This window comes from Leucopleurus acutus, assembly GCF_964270905.1.
Source record: "Leucopleurus acutus genome assembly, chromosome: 19".
In the NCBI taxonomy this organism is placed as follows: domain Eukaryota; kingdom Metazoa; phylum Chordata; class Mammalia; order Artiodactyla; family Delphinidae; genus Leucopleurus; species Leucopleurus acutus.
Window position 1 is genome coordinate 57,789,084 of NC_139161.1, and position 20,680 is coordinate 57,809,763.

General features: G+C 51.6%; 2 protein-coding genes across 2 annotated transcripts in view; both read right to left on the minus strand.

Moving 5' to 3' along the window:
• TEKT3 (tektin 3) overlaps positions 1–20,680 on the minus strand; it is a gene marked incomplete at its 3' end in the record, with an annotated part of 183,109 nt that overhangs the window by 94,495 nt on the left and 67,934 nt on the right. The window lies entirely within an intron of this gene.
• CDRT4 (CMT1A duplicated region transcript 4) lies at positions 4,405–4,975 on the minus strand (the record flags this gene model as incomplete). Its single annotated transcript, XM_082860754.1, has 2 exons — positions 4,405–4,862; positions 4,969–4,975. The coding sequence occupies 2 exons, from the start codon at positions 4,973–4,975 to the stop codon at positions 4,405–4,407; spliced, it is 465 nt and encodes a 154-aa protein (XP_082716880.1).

The window sequence follows — 20,680 nt, forward strand, 5'->3', positions numbered from 1 at the left end:
CCTTCTCTAATCCCTTCCTCATGAGCCTGGGGAGGGCACATGAGGAGCTCAAGGCAAGAACGCCCTCACAGAATCCTGTGCTTCTCTGTAACACCCCTCGCAACCGCGATGGCATGAAGTGATTGTCCGGTGTCTGCACCACCAGACGGAAGCCTGAGTGTCTGCCCTGCTCACGGCTGGGCCCCCAGCAGGGTACCTGGCACAAGCCAGCAGCCAGCGCATATCTGACGGGTGCCCTCGATCGGCACCTGAGAAACTGTTGGGTCTATGAAATTTTGTCCCTTCTGATAAAGCCCGGAGGAAATATGTATAATTAACTTGGAATCCCATCAGACAGGCATGGATTGGTTGTTTAAAAGGACAGAATAACTAGATGTTAAATTTTAGGAGACTGTGTGTCCTGCTACTCTATCCCTCCCATGTCCTACAAGGAAGGGCACGTCCAAGGTGCCAGCTGGGTCCTTTGTTCGAATCACACTGTCAGGACCAGAAGGAACCTTACAGCAAAGGTGCCTGCCGCTTGCCTCAAACTTTCTACACAACCCGGCCAAGTGGTTTCTCCAGCCTCTGGATATTACAAAAGAAACCACCGCTTCGCCATGCATTCTGTTTCGGGTGTCAGGACCTGGTGTTGTAAATCATTCGCTCAGTAAGTAACTGAGCCCCAACCGTGTGCCAGGCTGTGGGCCGAGCTCTGGGAAGATGACCGTGAGCAGGGCTGACCTTGTCCAGATCTCACGGCCCTTCCAGACCCTCCTTCCTAGCTCTGCTGGTCCAGCGGCAGACGGTGAGTTAGCTCTGGTTCACGGGTCACACACGACGGGCTTCTAGTGAAGCCACTGCCTGACAGATGGGTCAGCAGCCACAGGCAGGACACACCTGCCCTCTTGAGGACGCGCCAGCAGGACTGCCGGTGATGAAACAGAGGAGGAGGGGAAAGAGGGGGAGAAGGGGGAGGGGACCCGGGTACAGGGGAGGCAGCCTGGACTTGGGCTTGAGGGCCTGGGTTCCAGTCCCAGAGGGGCTCACTTCCTTCAGGGTCAGCTAGGAAAGCATACAGAAGCCCCTGGACAGTGAATGGATGTAGACGCGCTGCAACACACAGAAGTGTGTGCACAGGTGCTGGCGCACATGTGGCCCTCGGGGCGAGCTTCCTTCCAGCCGCCACTTTCTCTGGAACCAACTCCTCTCTCCACAAACCCCTCCTGACTGGCGGTCCGCAGAAACCATGCTGACTTGCTGGAAGCGTTGTGCTCCTCACCTGCCTTGTCTACCAAAAGCATTGGAGGGTCCTGGGTGGCTGAACACTTAGACCTGAAGAGGAAGTGGATTGGTACCACGAGCTCTGCCCGGCCCCCAGCAGTAGCAGCTTCCTAGAAAGGCCTCAGGTGGAGTGGGAATTTTTATTTGCCCTGGAATAGAGAGCCTGGGAGAAGAGATGGGGGTCTTGGCATTAAGCCCAAGGTCATTTTCATGACACTGTTTATCCCGCCCTGTCCCATATGGACATCGGATCATGGTCAGGACCAAGGCACAGAATATGGGGTGGCAGCGGGCTCCACCTAAAGCTGGGGTGTTCCCGCATCCCCTGCCGGCCCTGACTGCCCTCACCCCCACCCCTACTGCCCCAGAGGATCCCTCATGCACACGGCCCAGCCCCGTCCCGCTGGTTTAGGGCACTGCAGTGTGATTTTCAAGTGCCCAGGTAGCTGGCTGAGGCGCTGGGTCCCTGGGAAGAGATGCGGGTGGGGAGGGGTTAGTGAAGGAGGAAGAGGGAGGGTTTCCTGATTATTTGACAAACACAAACCCAGGTCTGAGCTTCAGTCCGGGCTCTGACGACATCAGCTCACAGTAAACCCCAGGCCCCTGTTTACTTCCCCCCTCCGGCTCGCATCCTGTCTTACCTGTGGCCTCGATAACCTGCCGCCCCTGCCCGTCACTCCAGAAAGGAGGGGCTTCCAAGAAGCTTCTAGGAACGAATGACTCAGCTAAAGCTGAAAAGAGACGCTCGGTCCTGACGGGCACCCTGGCCAGCCCACATCTCACAAAGCACTTCTACGATCTTTTTTACCACCTCTGCTGACACGCGGAGCGAGGCTACGGGGCTGGGACTCTGCTGCGGGTCTCCGTCTCCAGGGACACGGAGCCAGTCCCTGCTTGGGGTCCCTGGGCTACGTGTGACTTCTCCTCCACCTCCCAGGATGCCCACCAAATCCCAGGGGTCAAAATCCCTACCTCGGGGTACCCAGCTTTTATCCATGTCCTAAGAAAAGATTAAGGGGACTGTGGGGCAGTCGCGCCTCCTACAGCAAGGTCCTCCGGCCCACGAAAGGAAGAGGAGGATTTGCTGCCAATCGAGTGCATGGCTCCCCCAGGCCCCTGGGTTGAGGCCTTCCCCCCGCCCCGCCCCCCCCTCCCTTGCCAAGTGGAGGGCTCCCAGGCCACCGCCAAGCACCCGGTCCGCACCCACCAGCACTGCAGCCTTGTTTACACAGTCACCCCCCCAGGGACCCGCGAACCCAGCTTGGCCTTGAAGGGACTCCCTCCTTTCCAAGGAATTAGACTGTTTCTCTCTCAAAAACGGCCTCAGGAGACAATGCGTCTGGACCGCAGTTACAGACACAAGCCATTTTCATCACAGCATAGAGTGCGTATGTCCTTGGTTCCTGCTTGTGTGGTTGTAACAGGCTGAGAATTAAACTAATCTAAACAATACTGTCTATAAAACAACCATTTTAACTTAGAGAGTATATGCGTGTAACAACTGTCAAACACCTAGAGATTTAAAAGAACAGAAACAACAAAACACCCAAAAAACTATGTAACTAACACTAACACAATGAGGATCTATAATCCATAGCTTCCCAAACATACTCTGGCTATAAATCCCCATAAAAGGAGAGAAGAGAGAAGAATTCTCGTCGGGAATTTATCACCAGGCTCCATGTCTATAAATGTTCCGTGGACCCAAATGCAGTCATTCAGATTCACTGGAAATCACCTATTCTTTTTGCAAAAATTCAGCCTCTTCCAGCAACTAGCACATTGCATCTTCTATGTCTCCGTGAGGGAAACAGGGTGAGTATTAACTGCTTCACAAATATAAGCAGAGAAACTCAGGTGAGGGCAAAGAAGAGAGATGCTACCAATGAGGCCATGCTCAGCAGGCAAGCCCCAAGCCTGAGACCGTGTGGTCTGCCTGTCATAACTCGAGTCTCTTTGTGTCTAAAGACAGAGTCTTCTGCGTCCAGACTGAGTACAGCATCGTTTGCTTTGAGGCCAAGTGGGAACAGCTCAGAGCATGGGTGGACCAATGCCAGCTGCATCTGACAAAGCATAGCTGGGGTCCAGCCGGGAACCTCTCCCCCAGCCAACTGAGCTCCACAAGCCTTAAAGAACTACAGGGGAGAAAAATCCTCCATTTCTCAGCAGGGGACGCCCGGGTCTCCACTGCCACGTTGTAAACCCTCCAAGGAGCAAACATCCCAATACCAGGTGCCAAGGCGGGCAGCAAGGTGGGATCGCCCAGAACCCCACCGGGCAGGTAGTGAGCTCATCTTCCCTTGGCTCCAAGCCCATCCTTTTGCACTCTGCTTTGAGATGCAGGGCTTGGGATCCTGCAAATCACATTTCTGCTCCCCTCCCGGTGAGGCTCTGCCCATCAGAAGAGCCAGAGGGAGTCCGGAGGCTGAAGGAAGAAGAAGGAACTCGCTCCTGATTTGTTTCCTGTTTACCTCTGTCGGCTTCCTGTCCCTTTCTGTTTCCCCCAGCAATTCTCGTTCACTCGGACGGTGTCAACTCCTTCCAGAAACAAATATTTGAGTCCCATTTTGGTTTTCCGAACACTCTCAGAGCCAACTTCGGGGCGTCCGTCAGCCAAACAGCTCCCCCTCCTCAGAGGCAGGGCTGCCACCCCCAAAGGGGTCTCCTGCGAGCTCAGGACACCAGCGTCTGGGAGCTGAGATGCAGCCCACCTGCCCCTTCTCCGAGTGTCTAACTCTTAACGCCTTCTCTTTGTCCCCCCAGCCTGCTTCCTGCGGGCGCCCCCTCCATCCACATCTCTGTGCCCCCTTCCTGCCTTTGCAGCTACCTGGCTAGAAATTCTTTCTATCAAAGGATCTCTGGTGTGATTGCTGTCTCCTGCCTGGACCAGGACTGATTCACCCCCAGCTGGGTCCTAAGCATCTCTGGCAGGATCTAGAGCCCGGGGGCTTCCCACCCGCACATGACAGCACTGCCAGACGGGGTGCCCTCACCCCCTCCGTGGCCCACATTCCATCTGGTTGATCTCAGCCGACCTCTGCCCGAGCAGGGGCAAGTCCCAACGCAAAGGCCGTCACGAAATATGTGGCAAATGGCCCTTAACTGCTGTACAAGCCTGGGGGCGGCTGCGGGGACTCCCTGTTAAACGTCGGGGTGTTTCTCCTCGCCGGCCAGCAGTGAGCGGTACGGAAGCACCCTCATCCTCGGCTTCCGGGAGAAGATGATCTTGTTGTAGTCGGCGGTGGGACTTGCCCTAGCATCCGCGTGGAAGTGGGTGCGCTCTGGAACCACGGGGGGACCCGTGTCCGACATGGAGAAAGAGCCCCACGCCGAGAGCGTGGTCTCTGACCCCACGTCCTTGAACATCATGTTGCCTAAGGACGTGAAGGACTTTCTCCTTTCCAGCTGGATGACGCTGGGAGGCTTTCTCTGCCTGCATGTCGGCCGGCTCTCCTCGGCCGTTTGCAAGCGTTCCACGTCTCTGGCTTTGCTTTTCTCAATCAGTCTTTTCACCAGCGGGGATGTGTACGTGACATAGGCGGGCCACAGGTCATGTTTCTCAAGCAGATTCACAGGAAGCCCGATGTTTTCTGTCAGTTCTACCGGCAACGAGAAATACGGGCAATTTAGAGGCACTCGCGGCCAATGATTCCATTCTTTAAGGGTCGGAGGGTATCGGAACTACATGTTGGATTTCCCCCCCACCATGCATGATAGCCCTTCCATCCCCCGTATTCAGTGGGAATAAAATGAAATCCAAAGTTGGGAGACATGGACTTTCCTGGCAGTCCAGCAGTTAAGACTCTGTGCTTATCGGAGAATGGATTACTTTACAGGTTCATCCGCGAACATTGGAAAGTCCCAGGGAGTGTGTCCACTGCCTCCTGCCAACGTCCAAGGACTAAGAGATCGGGTGGCTTCTAACAAGGTCACGGTGAGGTGGGGAGCTGTGACCCCACTTTGAGAACCATCGGTCCAGGGCCACGCCACTCCACCTCTGTGAGCACTAAACCCCGGGAGAGCCTGGGAAAACACGGCGGCGGGGTCCCGCCCCAAGGATGCAGACTCCGCAGAGCTGCCCTGGGGACTGGAGAACTTGCATTTCTAAGTCACTCCCAGGCGCCGCTGCTGGTTTGAGCACCTACTGTGAGTGGCCCTGGTTGAGGCTGAATAAGCTCTAAATCTTTCTTTTGGCTGCAACATACACGAGGACCGGCTTGTGCAGGTGGGAAACGCGGCCCTCAGGTGAGCGACTGCCAGAATTTCCACCCCTTTTCCCTCCTCATCGAGGAACCACTGTGGAAGGCAAGGGAGCGAGCTCTTGACGGGGGTCACCTTCAACGCCACTGCATTTATAAGTAAATCACTCCCAATGTCAGTGTTTTATTATAATATACCTCACGAAGCATAGCATCCTAAAGATTCAAACTCTTAAAAAAAAAAAAAAGCGAGTTTTTGTCAAACCTAGTCAGATCCAGGCCTCATGGATTCCTTACTGCTAAGTCTTAGTGGCAATCTTTCATGACGATACGTTTTTAGGAGAATTCACAATATCATTTTTCTGAAGCTAGGGAAGAAATAATGCTCCAATAGTCCTCTAAGCTAGAGAGAGTTTCATGTAATAATAACGATGATAAAATGGAAGTTGAAGCACCTTATGTCTCCTTCTAAGACCTAGAATCTCAGAATGTCAGGCCATCCATTCCAAGTCCCCAGCAACACAGAGTATGTCATCCAAGGGGTCACCGTCCTTGCTTGCCCACCTCTAACCAAAGGAATTCCTGGCTTATCCTCCACGTTTGTAGGGCTATTAGAAACGTGAGCACCAGGAGTCCCCTGGCGGCCTAGTGGTTAGGACTCGGCGCTTTCACTGCCGTGGCCCGGGTTCAATCCCTGGTCAGAGAACTGAGATCCCACAAGTCATGCGGTGCGGCAAAAACAAAACAAAACAAAAACAAACACACAAAAAACACATTGAATTATACAATAAAAATAAGTGTATTTTTTTTTTTTAAGTAAGAAATGTGAGTACTTCTCCCCATACATACAATAGGATTAATCAATCATGTCAGACGGTGGAAAAATGCTCTGAGCCGGCGATATTTGGGGGATGTGGGATCATTCATCCTTGCTTCTAAGCCTCTAGTTTATGAGCCCTGAAGCTTCAGAGAAGCCCAGTTACTAGTGAATCGTTCGTTTCAACAGCATCCTCCTCAGAGCCCCTTGCCTCATCCCGCTGCTCCCATAAGAGCCTCCATGGCTGATAGGACAATTCCACAGACTGGTAGGTGTTCTTACGCCTGCTGATGCAGCGACTAGGATACTGTACAATCAAGGGTGGGAATGTCCGAGACAGCCTCAAAACTCACGGGGAGGACTTGTTTAAAAATCAAAGGAAAGGGACTTCCCCGGTGGGGCAGTGGTTAAGAACCTGCCTGCCAATGCAGGGGACATGGGTTCAAGCCCTGGTCCGGGAAGATCCCACATGCCACGGAGCCACTAAGCCCGTGCACCACAACTACTGAGCCCACGCATCGCAACTACTGAAGCCCGTGCGCCTAGATCCTGTGCTCCACAACAAGAGAAGCTACCACAGTGAGAAGCCCGCACACCGCCACAAAGAGTAGCCCCGCACTCGCCGCAACTACAGAAAGTCCGCACACAGCGACAAAGACCCAACGCAGCCAAAAGTAAATACGTAAAATAAATAACTTTATAAAAAAAATAGAAAATCAAAGGAGAGAAATAGTCGACATTAAGTCTGAAGACAAGCTGTGGGCTCTGATAATTTCCTCCAACTCTGGCACGCAGGGTCCATTCTGTGTCCCTAGAAAGGAAACGCAGACCAGTGGTCCCCAGACAGAGGCAGCATTGCTGGGGCAGGAGGCATGACACTGAAGGCGTTTTCTTGTTTCTCCTTCAGGCACGAAGGCCCGTGTTCAATCCTCTGGGTTTTCAAGCCCAGTTCCTCCCACCCACCCCCCCGGTCTCATATCCCAACATCCCCAGAATCTAGTCTGATTGGCCGGGTTTGGCCCAAGTAAGGAATGACACTTGTCTGGAACCTGATCTGTGACCTGGATCGTGTCTCTTCACCCCGTACGACCTTTGTATCTCACTTACGAGATGAGGACGAGCTCCTGTCCTGCTTCTCTCACAGAGGCGTGGTCGTTATAATAAAATGTTATAATAAAAATAAAGTGCTTCTACGTCAGTGCCCCCAGTTTCGCTGCATGTTGGGATTACTGGGGATCTTTAAAAAATTCAAATACCTGGCTCTTCCCTGCCCCCACCCCACCACATTGTGATCTAATTGGAATAGGATACAACACAGGCAGTGGAATTAAAAGCTGGATTCTAACATGCAGCAAGGTTTGGGAACCATTATCATAGAATCTAAACCCCCCCCAAAACACTGAAGGTTTATAGGGTTTTAACTACTTCAGAGATAGGAAACAGATCCAGGAGGTCACTTCAGTCTTTTTTAAGTTCTAAGACACAGATTTAAGAATTTACACATTCAATTCAGACATATATTCAAGGATTCTTTGTTATGTATGTTCAGGACTGCATATCAGTGGCCTTTAACCATTTTAAAGGACCCTGGAGCATTCCCACCACCACCTGCCAATACGGGAACCACTAAGACTGAAGAAAGCGCTGAGCTAAGAACACTGGGGCTGAGGGTGGTGCTTCGGTGCAGAACTAATTCACGCTCTATCTGTGGTCACAAGCTGCATCCTTATCTCGGAAAACCATCCTGCAAAAGGATTTTGTGGGTTCCAGGCAGGACTGATTGGATGAGTGGGCACGAGTCCACCCCACTCAGACTGTTTGCCCCACAAATGCTGTGAAAGTAGTGCTGTTTGCACACCCCTGATGGGCAAGACAGTATCTGACTCCAGTGTCTCCTGAGCTGTGCCCCCAGAGAATGCAGGAATCTCTCAAGATGTTAAGAGGTGTTACTTAAAGGAGGGGAAAAGTCCATGGCAAAGACCACCCTCTAAGGGCTGCATATACTTTTTAATCCAGGGGGCCCCATACACGTAGTCTGTGTGGTTTTGCAATAGAAATACAGCAAGCCTGTCCGCAGTCCAGCTGGCCTGAAAGATGATGTGTTAAATTCCTTTAGTGCAGGAATTTCAGAGCCTGTGATAGGCTGACTTGTTCTGTAACTCTCCAGAGGGAAACTGGGATGCAGCATCCCCTAACCTCATATGACCAGGGAATCATTCATTCATTCACTCACTGGGAAGGGCATCTCAGGGAACTAGTAAACCAGGGGAACGGCTGGGAGAACTCTGAAACAATGTCCTCGCCAGCCCTTGTTTTGGAACCTTGAGCATCAGAGGAGGTTCTGCCATAAGTGGACAGAGGGACACACTTGCTCAGGGTATAGCTGGGTCTTCAATGACTCACCTCCTCCAGAACCAGCCTCAGAAGGTTGGCCTCACGAAAGTGCCCATCCCCAGAAGCGCCAAGCCAATGCGAGGGCCCAGCGCTCCCCGGAGACCAGACCCACGTCCCTCTGTCCTCTCTGCTCTGCTCTAACCTGCAGGCATCTTGCGTTGCTTGCGTCTCCTCTCACTTTTCTCCCTGAACCATCCGGGGAGCTTGTCTGTTCCCCGAGGGAGAACCACATTTTCCCCGACAGGAAGCTGATGCAGAGTTTCTTTTCACCTCTGCGTGTTACCCTCCTCAACTTCCCGTTTCCTCCCCTGCCCGCTCTTTCCTTACCTGCCCTCTGGCTACTACTCATTTATTTGGGGTGAAGAGGAAGCTTCCACTTAGGCCAGAAGTGCCTGGAGGCTTATCTCTAAGAGCTGGGCCTGAATCAACTTGGCGCCACGTGGGGTGTGTGCACTGATCTTCATCCGAGCGGCGCTCCCATCTTACAGGCCGAGTGTACGCTTTGACCCCCTCCCCGCACTTCAGACCTGGGGAAGCCCAGTGCCCCCCACAGACCTCCCATGAGCACCACCCTCATCACGGCTCTCTCCACCTCTTCACCCTGTCCCGCCCCCCCGAGACCATGGAACTGACGGGCTCCAGGGGAGCCTCCACGAGATCCTGATTTGATGCTAGGGAGCCCTGAGAATTCCAGAGCTGTTCACGCAGAGGGGAGTGGGATGGGGAGAGGCAAGTTGGTGTCCCCTCACCCCTCACTACGGGACAACGTGCTAGCCCCCTTCTCTTCTGCAAACACACACACTCCAGGGAGAGGAGGAACAAGCCCATCACTGAGCTCTGTTAAAAAGCCAAGTTGCACATGACGGGCAGCTTTGGTAGCTGATACAGACCATGCCTCTTTCTGGGGGGGGGGGGGCAACGATCTCCAAGCACACCATGGGTGGGGGGAGAGATGGGAGTCTCATGAGATGGGACGGTCTTCTAACACAGACCTGGCATCACCGATTCACCATTGTGGTGGGAGGGAGGGAACACGCCGCTTCTTGAGAACCCTTCTGTACCCTCCACATTCTCTAGTGATTATGCACGGACTTTGAGGGACACAAAAGTGGAAACAGAGTTCAAGTACCCACAGCCACGCAACATGAGTTCACTCAGGCACGCAGGCATTCCGCAAATGCACGCCGAGCTCCAAACACCGCACTTCTAAGAGGTGCGGATCCCACGCTCACCCAGAACCCGCTGTGGACGCGCCATGCTCACCTCTTGCCTTGGGGGGTCTACCCTTCTCAGTGTCAAGGGTCCACAAGGCACGTTCGTATCCCACGCTGATAACAGATCAAACAAGACTAATCCATGCCATCTGAGTTATCAGAAACAAAAGCAGAGAAATTCCTGTAGAGACCAGAACAAGTCCCCTCGGCCACTCTACAGATGGGTGTCCGGTGCCTGCACGTACCAGGCCCAAAGCAGAATGAGACCGAGCCTTGGTTCAAGGGGCTCCCTGCCCAGTGAGGAGACAGACCACAAGCTTCCTAAGTCAGCCTGGGTGGGGAGGGATGGCAAGAAACAGGTTCAAGGAGAGGAGATGATTGTGCTGAGTCTTGAAGGACCCGGGGTGGTGGACGGCAGGCCTCGAGGGTCTCAGATTCCGAGGGCACTGCGTCTCTGCTCGGAGCCCACATTCCTCTTCTCTGTGTGAGGATCACACAGCCTGTTTCCAAGCGGCATGGATTCTGCATAGGAACCGCGATGCTGAGTTGACTGAATAAACACTTGACAAACGCGTTACAAGAAGAAGCATTGGGCACTGGGTAAAACTACGCATCTGAATTTTATATTTATCTGAGGAATGTTCAGTTATAAATATTAAAATTCCCACTTTAAGATGTAATACAAAGACCCGTTAGGCTAAAAGCACCCATGGCCGTAAGTGTCTAGAGATCAAGTTTCAAATTTTTTAATGTAATTTCCCAAACAAGCCCAACAGGCCTGATCAGAGGAGAGCTTTTCAGCCTTTTCCTTCCGTGGCCGTTTTGGGGCAGCCGGGTACACTGATAGGCTAGACCGCTAGGAAAGAGATGAAAAACCAGGCAGCAAGAACTAGCCCTGCCTTTTCGTACTCAGGAAACCAGACATGAAAGGCTTCAAGCAGTTTGTGCTCGGAGACCCTGTCTCTGCCTGACAGCTGGCTCAGGAGTAAAGGGACCATGAAAATGTGTGGCTTCACAATGTGTAATCAGTCAGAAAGAGGAAGTTCTGCTTCTCTGGAACAATGAGGGAAACAGACAGGCATCTCCCAGGGCTGGCCACAATCAGCGGGCCCGGCCACCCCCTTTTACGATGCTCAAAGCACTAGCAACCCAGGCCAGTGTTTGCTTTGAAGAAGGTGACTTGCTAACCGCTAACATTGGTTACCTTCAGGTCAGGGACCAGGGGACCAGAGAGCGAAGGAGGGAATTCAAATTTCATTTTATCCCTTAATGAAAAGTGTGAATTTTTAACATGGCATATATTACCTACATTTAAAATATCTTTAAGAAAAAAATAAAAGAAATCTCAAGCAAATCGTATAAACAATGCTTTCTTTTACAAAACAATATTGTAGGTAATAATTAGGAGCAAAATTTTATTTTTTTATCCTTGTATTAATTTGATTTTTCTGCCTGTTTACCTGTACTTATTTTTCTTAATTGGGGAATTTTTCACAAGGCCTCGTTCCACCTGATTATTTTCTTAAACTTTGCTTTAAACATATTAAAATCCTTTATCTTGTTTAAAAAAAAAGAGAAGTGACTTTCATTTGAGACTGCCTAGAAGCCAAGTACTAAAGTGGCTGCCTTCTGCAGGGTTCAATTGTCCCATCAACACATTGACAGCTTGGCCTCAGTGTCGGGCTTTATCCCAGTTCATGCCAGGATGAGAGACAATCCAGGCATCACACTTCGCACCCAACTCTTGGGTCACCCGTAAACACAAACTGCAATGAAATCAAACTCCCAGCTGTCTGGGGTGAGTTGTCCGCAGCTGAACCACAATCTAGATAAACCACCCTTGTGAAAATTAAGGGTTTGACTCCGGCTGTACCTTGTCCTGAATCTCTTCATTCATACTCAGCAATCATTTCAGTCCTAAAACAGCTTACAAAATGGAAATGAAACAAAAGGAAGATGCGACGTTTGGGGATGAAGCCGAGGAGGAAAAGCCGCGTAGATGGATACTCGGCACCGTTAAAGTTGGAAGGTGGAGTGAAGGAGGCTGAAGTCAAAGCTGGGCAGAGACGACCCTGTTCAGTAACTGGAGCCCCACACTCCTTCCCACGCCACCAGCCCCACGTTCATGAGCAGACTGTGAGCAGGAAATAGAGCAAATCATCCCCTTTCCCAGAAAAGCAACTCAAGGCCTATGTCGTGTCAATGATGGTCAGCTGCATTTTGCTGTATTTCTTCTTCTTTTCTTTTCTTTTTTTTTTTTGGCCTAGAGGTTTTCGGGATCTTAGCTCCCCAACCAGGGATCGAACCCAGGCCCCTGCAGTGGAAGTGCAAAGTCCTAATCACTGGCCCACTAAGGAAGTCCCTATTTGTATGTCTTCCCATAACGGGAATTATAAATCAGCATTAGAGAAAGTTTGGAAATGCTGTGTTTTAATCTCACAGTCCCATTACCATCACATAACTCTGACCTATGTGCTCTCACCTAGTTCTAACATGGTATGGGCACAAAACGTACTTTCGTCTTTGAATCCATCATTTCTGCTCTAACATTAAACTATCTACCTTTGTGGTCTTAGAGATTCCTCTGCTTAGTCATCCATCAAATGCATGAACCATTATTAATCATATTATTAATCATTCCTCCGTTCGTGTTTTTAACTTTAGCCACTATGAGTGATGAGCAGTGACTTTGAAAGATGAAGAGCTCCTCGGTGCCCTTCTGCTTCTATAAACCTGTGCATTGGAAGGTGCTCAGAAAATGTTGGCCACTGAAGGTTTCTGGTCCCCCAAAGTTCTCGGTACCACCAAAGCCCCTCCCCTCTCAGTCCTGGGAGGTGGGTAGTATCCTCCCTGATCCCCTATCCTCCCTGAGCAGCAGGATATTTGCCACCACGGTCTCTAGGGTTCCTACCAGCTCCAAGGCCCATCGTTTACCGCAGCACATTCCACACTGATGAGGTCAGAAGCTAAAACAGAGTCTGTGCGCGACTGGCAAAGTGAAGCCGACTTCAGGCAGGAGGACCACAGCTAAAGCCCCAGATGCCACCGTCATAGAAGGTCAGGGAAGAAGTTAGAGAGAATCAGCTCCCTGAGGCCAAGACCAGCTGTGCACGGGGAAATCGCCCGAGAAGCACGCTATGCTCTGTGAGGCTTTATTTTGGGGTTTTTTTAGTTTTGCACAGATATTTAGGGTTTTCCTTTAATTGAAGTATAGTTGATTCACAATGTTGTGCTAGTTTCAGGTATACAACAAAGTGATTCTGTTTTATATATATGTATATATACATACCACTGAATATAACAGTTTTATATATATAACAGGATATGTGTGTATATATGTACATGTATGTACATATGTGTATGAATATGTATACACATGTATGCATACATACATGTATGTGTGTGTATTCATGTATATGTGTGTGTATGCACACACACATATATATACACATACACATACACACACACATATGTTATAACAAAATATTGAGTTCCTGTGCTGTGTGATGCTTTGTTAAGACTGGATGTGCTTGCAGGGAAACAGCAATGCGATCAATGAAAAATACTCTCTAAACTTTCAAGGGGTGGGTCTCTAGGGCTCCAGGCATAGGAGCCAAGCGAAGCCCACACCACAACCCTCTCCCAACCAGGAGGGATGAAACACTCCAGCCGATGGTCCAGACACCGTGCGACCGGGAAGGGAATGAAAGAACTTCGAAAAGGAAACCAAGTTTCTATAAAAGCACAAGGAGCGCAGGCCACTTAGTGAAGGGCCACCAGCCTCAACTCCCCGCCCCAGCCCCCTGCCGTGACGAGGCTGTCCCAGCACAACCACAGCCAGTAAAAAGCACAGAGGTCCTCAGTGAGGTCCCTGAGCCATCACGAAGTTGTCCAATTGTGTCCCATATTTTCTACTAAGAAAGCAAGGACATGCGGGACAGATCCTTCCACAGTCTGCACGTTTCCTCCACGCTGTGCGGGGGAGCAGGGACTTGGGAAGGGCAGGGCTGGTTCTCTGAGAAGTGACCAAACACAAGGCGGGCTCGTTGGCTATCTGAGTTGATTAAAGGGGTCCCCTTTTGCTCTTGTGCTCTCAGCAATCTTCTAAAAATCAATAACCCAGTAACTCATAGGTACAGGTCCCATTATAAATTTAAGATGTTGGCATCCTGAATGATGATTCATTTTCTTTTGAATTTGGTCAAAATTAATCTTTCCACCTGAGCCTTATCACTCTGTATCCTCAATTCCACGGGGACCTTGACAATGAACCAAAACATGCTCCTGGGACCCATCTCTTCCCTGAGACTAGTCCCTTGTTTCTAACTGCTTATTAAACAACTTCCTCTAAGCACTTGTATTTCCATCAAATTCAAACTTGTTCAAGACCAAAGTCAGTAGCGGTTACCACCCCACAGGTCCACAGACGCCTCGTCTGTCTCCACACCCTGTTTCTGTCAATGGCATCAGCATCCTTCCCGATGCTCAAAGTAGAAACTCAACTCCTCCTTCCTTCTTTCACCCCAAATTCAGGTGCCAAGGTGACGTCCATCGGTTCTGTGGCTTGGCATCTCATCTATCTGCCGAGTCTCCACTCCAGCCTGACCCCCTCCCCAAAGTCCACACCTAGACTTTAGCTGCCGTCTTTACATCTTCATTGGTGTGTCTAATAGAATATCAACGTTTTCACGGCTCAGAAGGAACTCTTGGGCTTCCCTGGTGGCGCAGTGGTTGAGAGTCTGCCTGCCGATGCAGGGGACGTGGGTTCGTGCCCCGGTCCGGGAAGATCCCACGTGCCGGGGAGCGGCTGGGCCCATGAGCCATGGTCGCTGAGCCTGCGTGTCCGGAGCCTGTGCTCCTCAACGGGACAGGCCGCGGCAGTGAGAGGCCCGTGTACCACAAAAAAAAAAAAAAAAAAGGAACTCTTGGCCTTACTCCCTAAAACGTTCCTCTCTGGTCTTTTCCATCTCAGAGAGAGGCACCAACCACCATTCACCGAATTGCCCAGTTCAAAAATTGGGGTTGGGACTCCCCTGGGGTCCAGTGGTAAGATTCCATGCTTCCAACGCAGAGGGCGCGGGTTCGATCCCTGGTCAGGGAACTAAGATCCCATGTGCCGCAGGGTGCGGCCAAAAAAAAAAAAAAAATCAGGGCTGCCTGATTCCTCTTGCTGCTTCACTGAATACATGCGATCCATTATCCTGCCCCCTACCCACTGCCCCCACCATCACCCCCTCCCATTGCCTGACTTCCCGACCTCTCCATCCTTAGCCAAGCATCAACAGCTGCCTCCTGGCTGACTGGTCTCCCTGCTTCTCTTCTACTCTTGTTCTCTGCGAGCCCTTCTCCCCAGGGGACCCAGAGCGATCCCTTGTAAACATAAATCAGATTAGATTATCCCGCTGCCAACACTCCAGTGGCTTCCCATCCCATTTAGGACACAAGGCAAATCCCTTCCCCTGACCTACAGAGCTCCCCTTGGTCTAGCCCCGCCCACCCTGACAGCCTTCACCGCCCCCGACCACAGGGGCCTCCTTCTCGCCTCAAACACACCAAGCTTCCCACGTCGGGGGGTCCTTCTCCAGCTGCTCGCCCTGCCTGGGACGCACTTTCCCTGATTTTCGCACGGTTCTTCCTTCCTAGGAGTCAGGACGCAGCTAAGTGTGACTTCTTCAGGGACGACTTCAGGACAGCCTGAAACAGCCCGCAGTCACTACTCTGGCTCCCGTTCTAATCCTCTGTGTAGCACTATCCCTGACCGACACGTCTCATGATTTACTCATTTGTTCATTTTCTCTGAACCAACTAGAAGGCAATTTGCTCTGTCCCCGGGCACTTGGATCGTTAGATTAAAGGATGTCACTGCAGTCGCCACAGCAATTTCCCCAGAATCTCTAAGGATTATTAGGAATCCAAACACCAGGCAGCTCCCCTTGTACAGGACCCAGAGGAAAGCACGAGCTGGCTGACTTGATAACAGCCACGACGAGAGGTCAGATGGCAAAACACGGAACGTGACCTAAGAAATATGAGGAACGGACGTGGTGCGTGGAGAGGCCTCGGTTTACGTCCCAGCGCTGTCACCTACTGCCTTTCACTGGGCAAACCACTTCCCCCCTCTCTCGGACCTTTAGGTTCTTCCATAGGCCAAGTGGGAATGACACCCCTCTCCCTTGTAGGATTATTGTGCAGCCTGAATGAGACACTGCATGGGAAGTGCCCAGAAAACAGCAACAAGGCAGGAGCTTGGGGCCACCAAGTCCAGGATTCAGGCTTCACTGAAACCCTGTGTAACACGGAAAGTCCACGGGGCCTGAACAGACCAAATTCCAACTCAAGCCCTACTCCGATTTTCCTCAGAGCCTCCATTTCCTCTCCCACCTGGTCCAACACGTGCTCCATCCCCTGTGCACCTACCAGAGGTCACCACCGCCAGACGCGGCAACGGGGGAGTCGGCCATCTGCTCTTAGTGGATGAAATGGGCTTTTCTTCCCTCAGGATGATTATACATTTAGACGTGTGGCCCCCCCCTCTAGTCCCTTTGTCGCTCCTTCCGGGACTGTTCCAATGACACTTCTTTCGGGAGGCCGACCAACCCCCTAGGTGGGCTTCCGCCTGCCCCTCCTCTGTCCTCCCAAGTGTCCTATCTGTGCCTCATCTACCAGAGCCATTTATCCCATTGTGCGTGACTTGGTATAGGGGTCTCTCTCCCTGGGCTTTCTCACCTCGTTTTGATCGCCTCTGGTTCCCACTTCTCCCGCATGGAAGCTTCTGAAAGTCCCTGGCGTGGCTCATTTCACGTGGCTCATTTCACAAGGTTTCTGGAAAAACAGTTTGAGGAAGGCAAACTGGCAAAATAGACTATCATGTAACTACCATGGATGGTTTGAGGGAAAATGGACAGTTGAATACACAGGAAACTGTTGCCTATGGTTAAAAGAGAAAAATAGCAATGATCAGTTCCCCAGAGATCAAGAAAGAGGTCTTTTGAAATCAGGGAGAAACATTGTGCTACTAGTTTCAAATGAATCTTTCTAGGCACAAATATACACAAATAGTGCACAGCGACCCGTAACTGCCATCCACATAGAAAATATGTGTGGGTAACGTGCCAGGAAATTCTGAGGTACTGACAAAAGGAGTTTTTGTTGAGTCAGAAATCCAGTTAAACAAGGGCTTTAATGTGTGTCTTTGGCACAGTGGAGGGATGCATGGAATACTTTTACAATCCGGGAACGGGCCCTCCACGGCGTGTGCCGGGTGGACGGACGCTCTCTCCCAGTGAAGGCCTGGCCCCGCCGACCCACCCTCGTGCAGCCTTGCAGGAAAACCAGCTCTCTCCTTGTTGCTTTCGTGTTTCTGTGATCTTATTGTGTGTGTATTTCAATATCTCCGGAAGGCGACATATAAGAATTAGCCAAAGTTCCTAACGGAACAAGGCTGCCTATGAAATCATTGTTTGGAGTAAAGCATAGAATTGAGAGCAAGGGTGCAGGACAGGCAGCTACTGCTCAGCTGTGTGACCCGAAACGGGATACCTAAACTTCCTAGGTCTCAACGATCTCATCCGTAAAATAGGGTCAATGACAGGAACTGCCACGAGGACGCTGTCGTGAGGTGTGTCATGTAAAGCACAGCGCACGGGGCCCGGGCGCACGTGAGGGTGACTGGGTGGACTGTTCTCACCCTCGTTAACACGCAGGACTGTGACATCCGCAAAGAGGCTGAAGCAGGGGGAGGGGGCAGAATGGGCTCAGGGTGGGGGGCCCCCAACACAGCTGCTGCCACACTGCTGTCCCAAAGTCTCACTCATCCCCCATATCCGCCCCACTCCCAACAGCTCCGCTTATACCATCTGCTGACGGAAAGGACACCCTTTGCAGGTGACCCCTGAGGCCGGCAGCTCTGAGGCTTCAGGGTCCACCTGCAGCCACGTGTGTTCAGATGCACAGACAGGTGCACGGCCCTGAGCCCCGGGGGCGGGGAGGGGTCTATGACCTACACACACACACGTGCACACACGCACATGCACACACGCCCCATGTTAAGTCTGTGACATCCCTGGGCGTGTCCGCTGGGTGACCCTCAGCTTCGACACCCCTGGTCCCAGCGGAGCCCCATTTCTCTTCTCGGGCCACCGCAGTTCCGGCCTAGAATGACTTAATGAGCAAACCGGGGCCAAGGAGTCTCGCCAGATTCCTGCTGGGAAGCATCTAGAGAACTGGGTATGCGAGCAGCTTAAAGGGGACGCGGAGTGTTTGTTTTAATTTTACTGGCGTATAGTTGATTTACGGCGTGGTGTTAATTTCTTCTGAACAGAAAAGTGACCCAGTTATACATATATATTCTTTTTCATATTCTTTTCCATTATGGTTGTCCATTCACGGAATATTGAATGGACCTATCATACTAAGCAAAGTAAGCCAGAAAGAGAGCAACAAATACCAACTTCACTTCTGTCCAATCTTGAGGAGGTTACTTGATTCTTCCGAACTTCCATTTCTCTGTGAGAAACACCCCGCCTCAGGGGATGTTACTCAGATCCAATTAATTCAGGTGGAAGGATTTCACGACTAGTAAGCTCTCTCTAACCATCTGCTTTTATAGAGGAGACCAGGAATCCTGAACTAATGGTATAAACTTCCCTCTCGGGTGTGTGACAGGGGCTCATGTTGGTAACAAGAATACGCTGTAACATTCACACCCAAGGCAAGAACTAGATACGTTCCAGTGAGAGTAGCCGTGTCGCAGAGCTTTATCCAGAGAGTGGAAGAGACCACAGCGGGGTGGCTGGTGTGGCTTCTGCCTGAGGCTCGTTTGCTTTCCTTGGGGTGGAGGTGGGATGGGAGGGGAGAGTGGAGTGTAAGTGTAGCCAGTTTAGAAGCTCAGAATCACTGGCCCCTGAGAAGTCTTTAGAATGCTGCGTCTTACCCCCAGGAGGAGCAAGGGTAACCATGGAACTTGTTTCCCTCTGCCCCTCACAGCCACGGGCTTATCAGAATAAGTGTGGGGTGGCAGAGCCCATGGGCTGAACAGACTCAGCCTCAACTGGGCCCACAGGCCTCGGTAGGCAGCCTCCCAGATGGCCCCCAAGGATCCCCCCTGCTGGAACTCACATCCTCTGAGACCCCCTCCCCCTGCATCTAGCGACTCACTTCTAACAAATAGAATGTGGTCAAGTGATGGGACATCACATCGCAGATGAGGTTACACAGAAACCTCGGCTTCCAGCTTCAGCTTGCTCTCTGTCTCTCTCTCTCTCTGTCTCTCTCTCTGTCTCTCTGTCTCTGTTTCTCTGTCTCTGTTCATCTGAGGGAAGCCAGCTGCCCTATTATGAGCTGCCCTACAGAGAAGCCAGAGGCAAGGAAGTGAGGGGCGTTTCCAGCCAACAGCCAGCAAAGAACGGAGGCCCTTAGTTCAACAAGCTGTGAGGAACTGAATCTCGCCAATAACCACACGAGTGAGCTTGGGTGGGGACCCTCCCAAGTTAGCCCTTTGGATGGGACCACAGCCCTGGCCAAAACCACGACTGCGCCCACCCCCATGGAGAGACCTGGAGATCCAGGCACAGTTAAGTCTCACTCAGATCCTCGACCCACAGACACTGTGAGATAACACGTCTGTTTTAAGGAACTAAGTTTGGGGGTAATTTGTTACACAGCAAGAGGTAACCAGTACAAGGCCCTTATCAGACTTTCCAGGAAGGATCCTAGTCCTGAGACTGAACAGAGACGTGGGATCTGCCAGCCGTGGGAGCAATTCCTCTGCCTGGTTCCCCTTTCCGCTCTGCCTCCGTCTCGGGGGGGACAGTGCAATTCCTGCTACAAGGGAACACGTGCACGTAAAGGACTCATGGCTATCAAACACCATGGAAATGAAGCCATCCTCCAACAAAGCCAATTTCAACAAGGCCATCTCAACACCGTGGACACACTGCCGTGGTCGGAGGGATCAGGGTCGGAGTGAGGGACGGGGCAGGGTGGGAAGTGGGGGCTCAGGGATGGTGCCAGGGTGCTTTTCCCACACATTCTTGAGAGGTTCAGGAAGCAGAGCTTTTAGTGGTTTGTTTTTAAGACCAAGGAAAAACGACTTTGGCATCAAAATGGCTTTGCGAAAGCAGCCAGATTATAAAGTCAAGTTCTATCAAGCAACTATTTTATCCACCCCCGCTACATAAATACCGTTTGGGCTCTGGATCTGGGTGGATGGCCACCCATCTTTCTCTCCTACTTGTGCGTGCATGAGCGCATGTGTGTGCACGCACGTACCCACCCACTCACATACACAGACACACACACACACGTACACACACCATAACAGGGATTCAAGAGTAGGATTCCAGGGTTTGAGAGCACAGGGTGAGAATGCCGGGGGTTTCAAGGCCACTGCCTGCCCCCTGCCCGACGTGGATTTGGGCTGTTCCAGTTCAAGAGGCTGAAGGGCAGCTGCCCCGAGGCTGGGGCTTCACCCAGGACCCCACGGAGAGCAAGTCATCGTCGATAAAGAATGAAGGAGGGCTTCCCTGGTGGCGAAGTGGTTGGGAGTCTGCCTGCCGATGCAGGGGACGCGGGTTCGTGCCCCGGTCCGGGAAGATCCCACATGCCGTGGAGCGGCTGGGCCCGTGAGCCATGGCCACTGACCCTGCGCGTCAGGAGCCTGTGCTCCGCAACGGGAGAGGCCACAACAGTGAGAGGCCCGCGTACCACAAAAAAAAAAAAAAAAAAGAATGAAGGAACAGGTTATTGTGCTCGGAGGGAAGAGCGTCTTTATCTTTGAATTGATCCCACTGCTT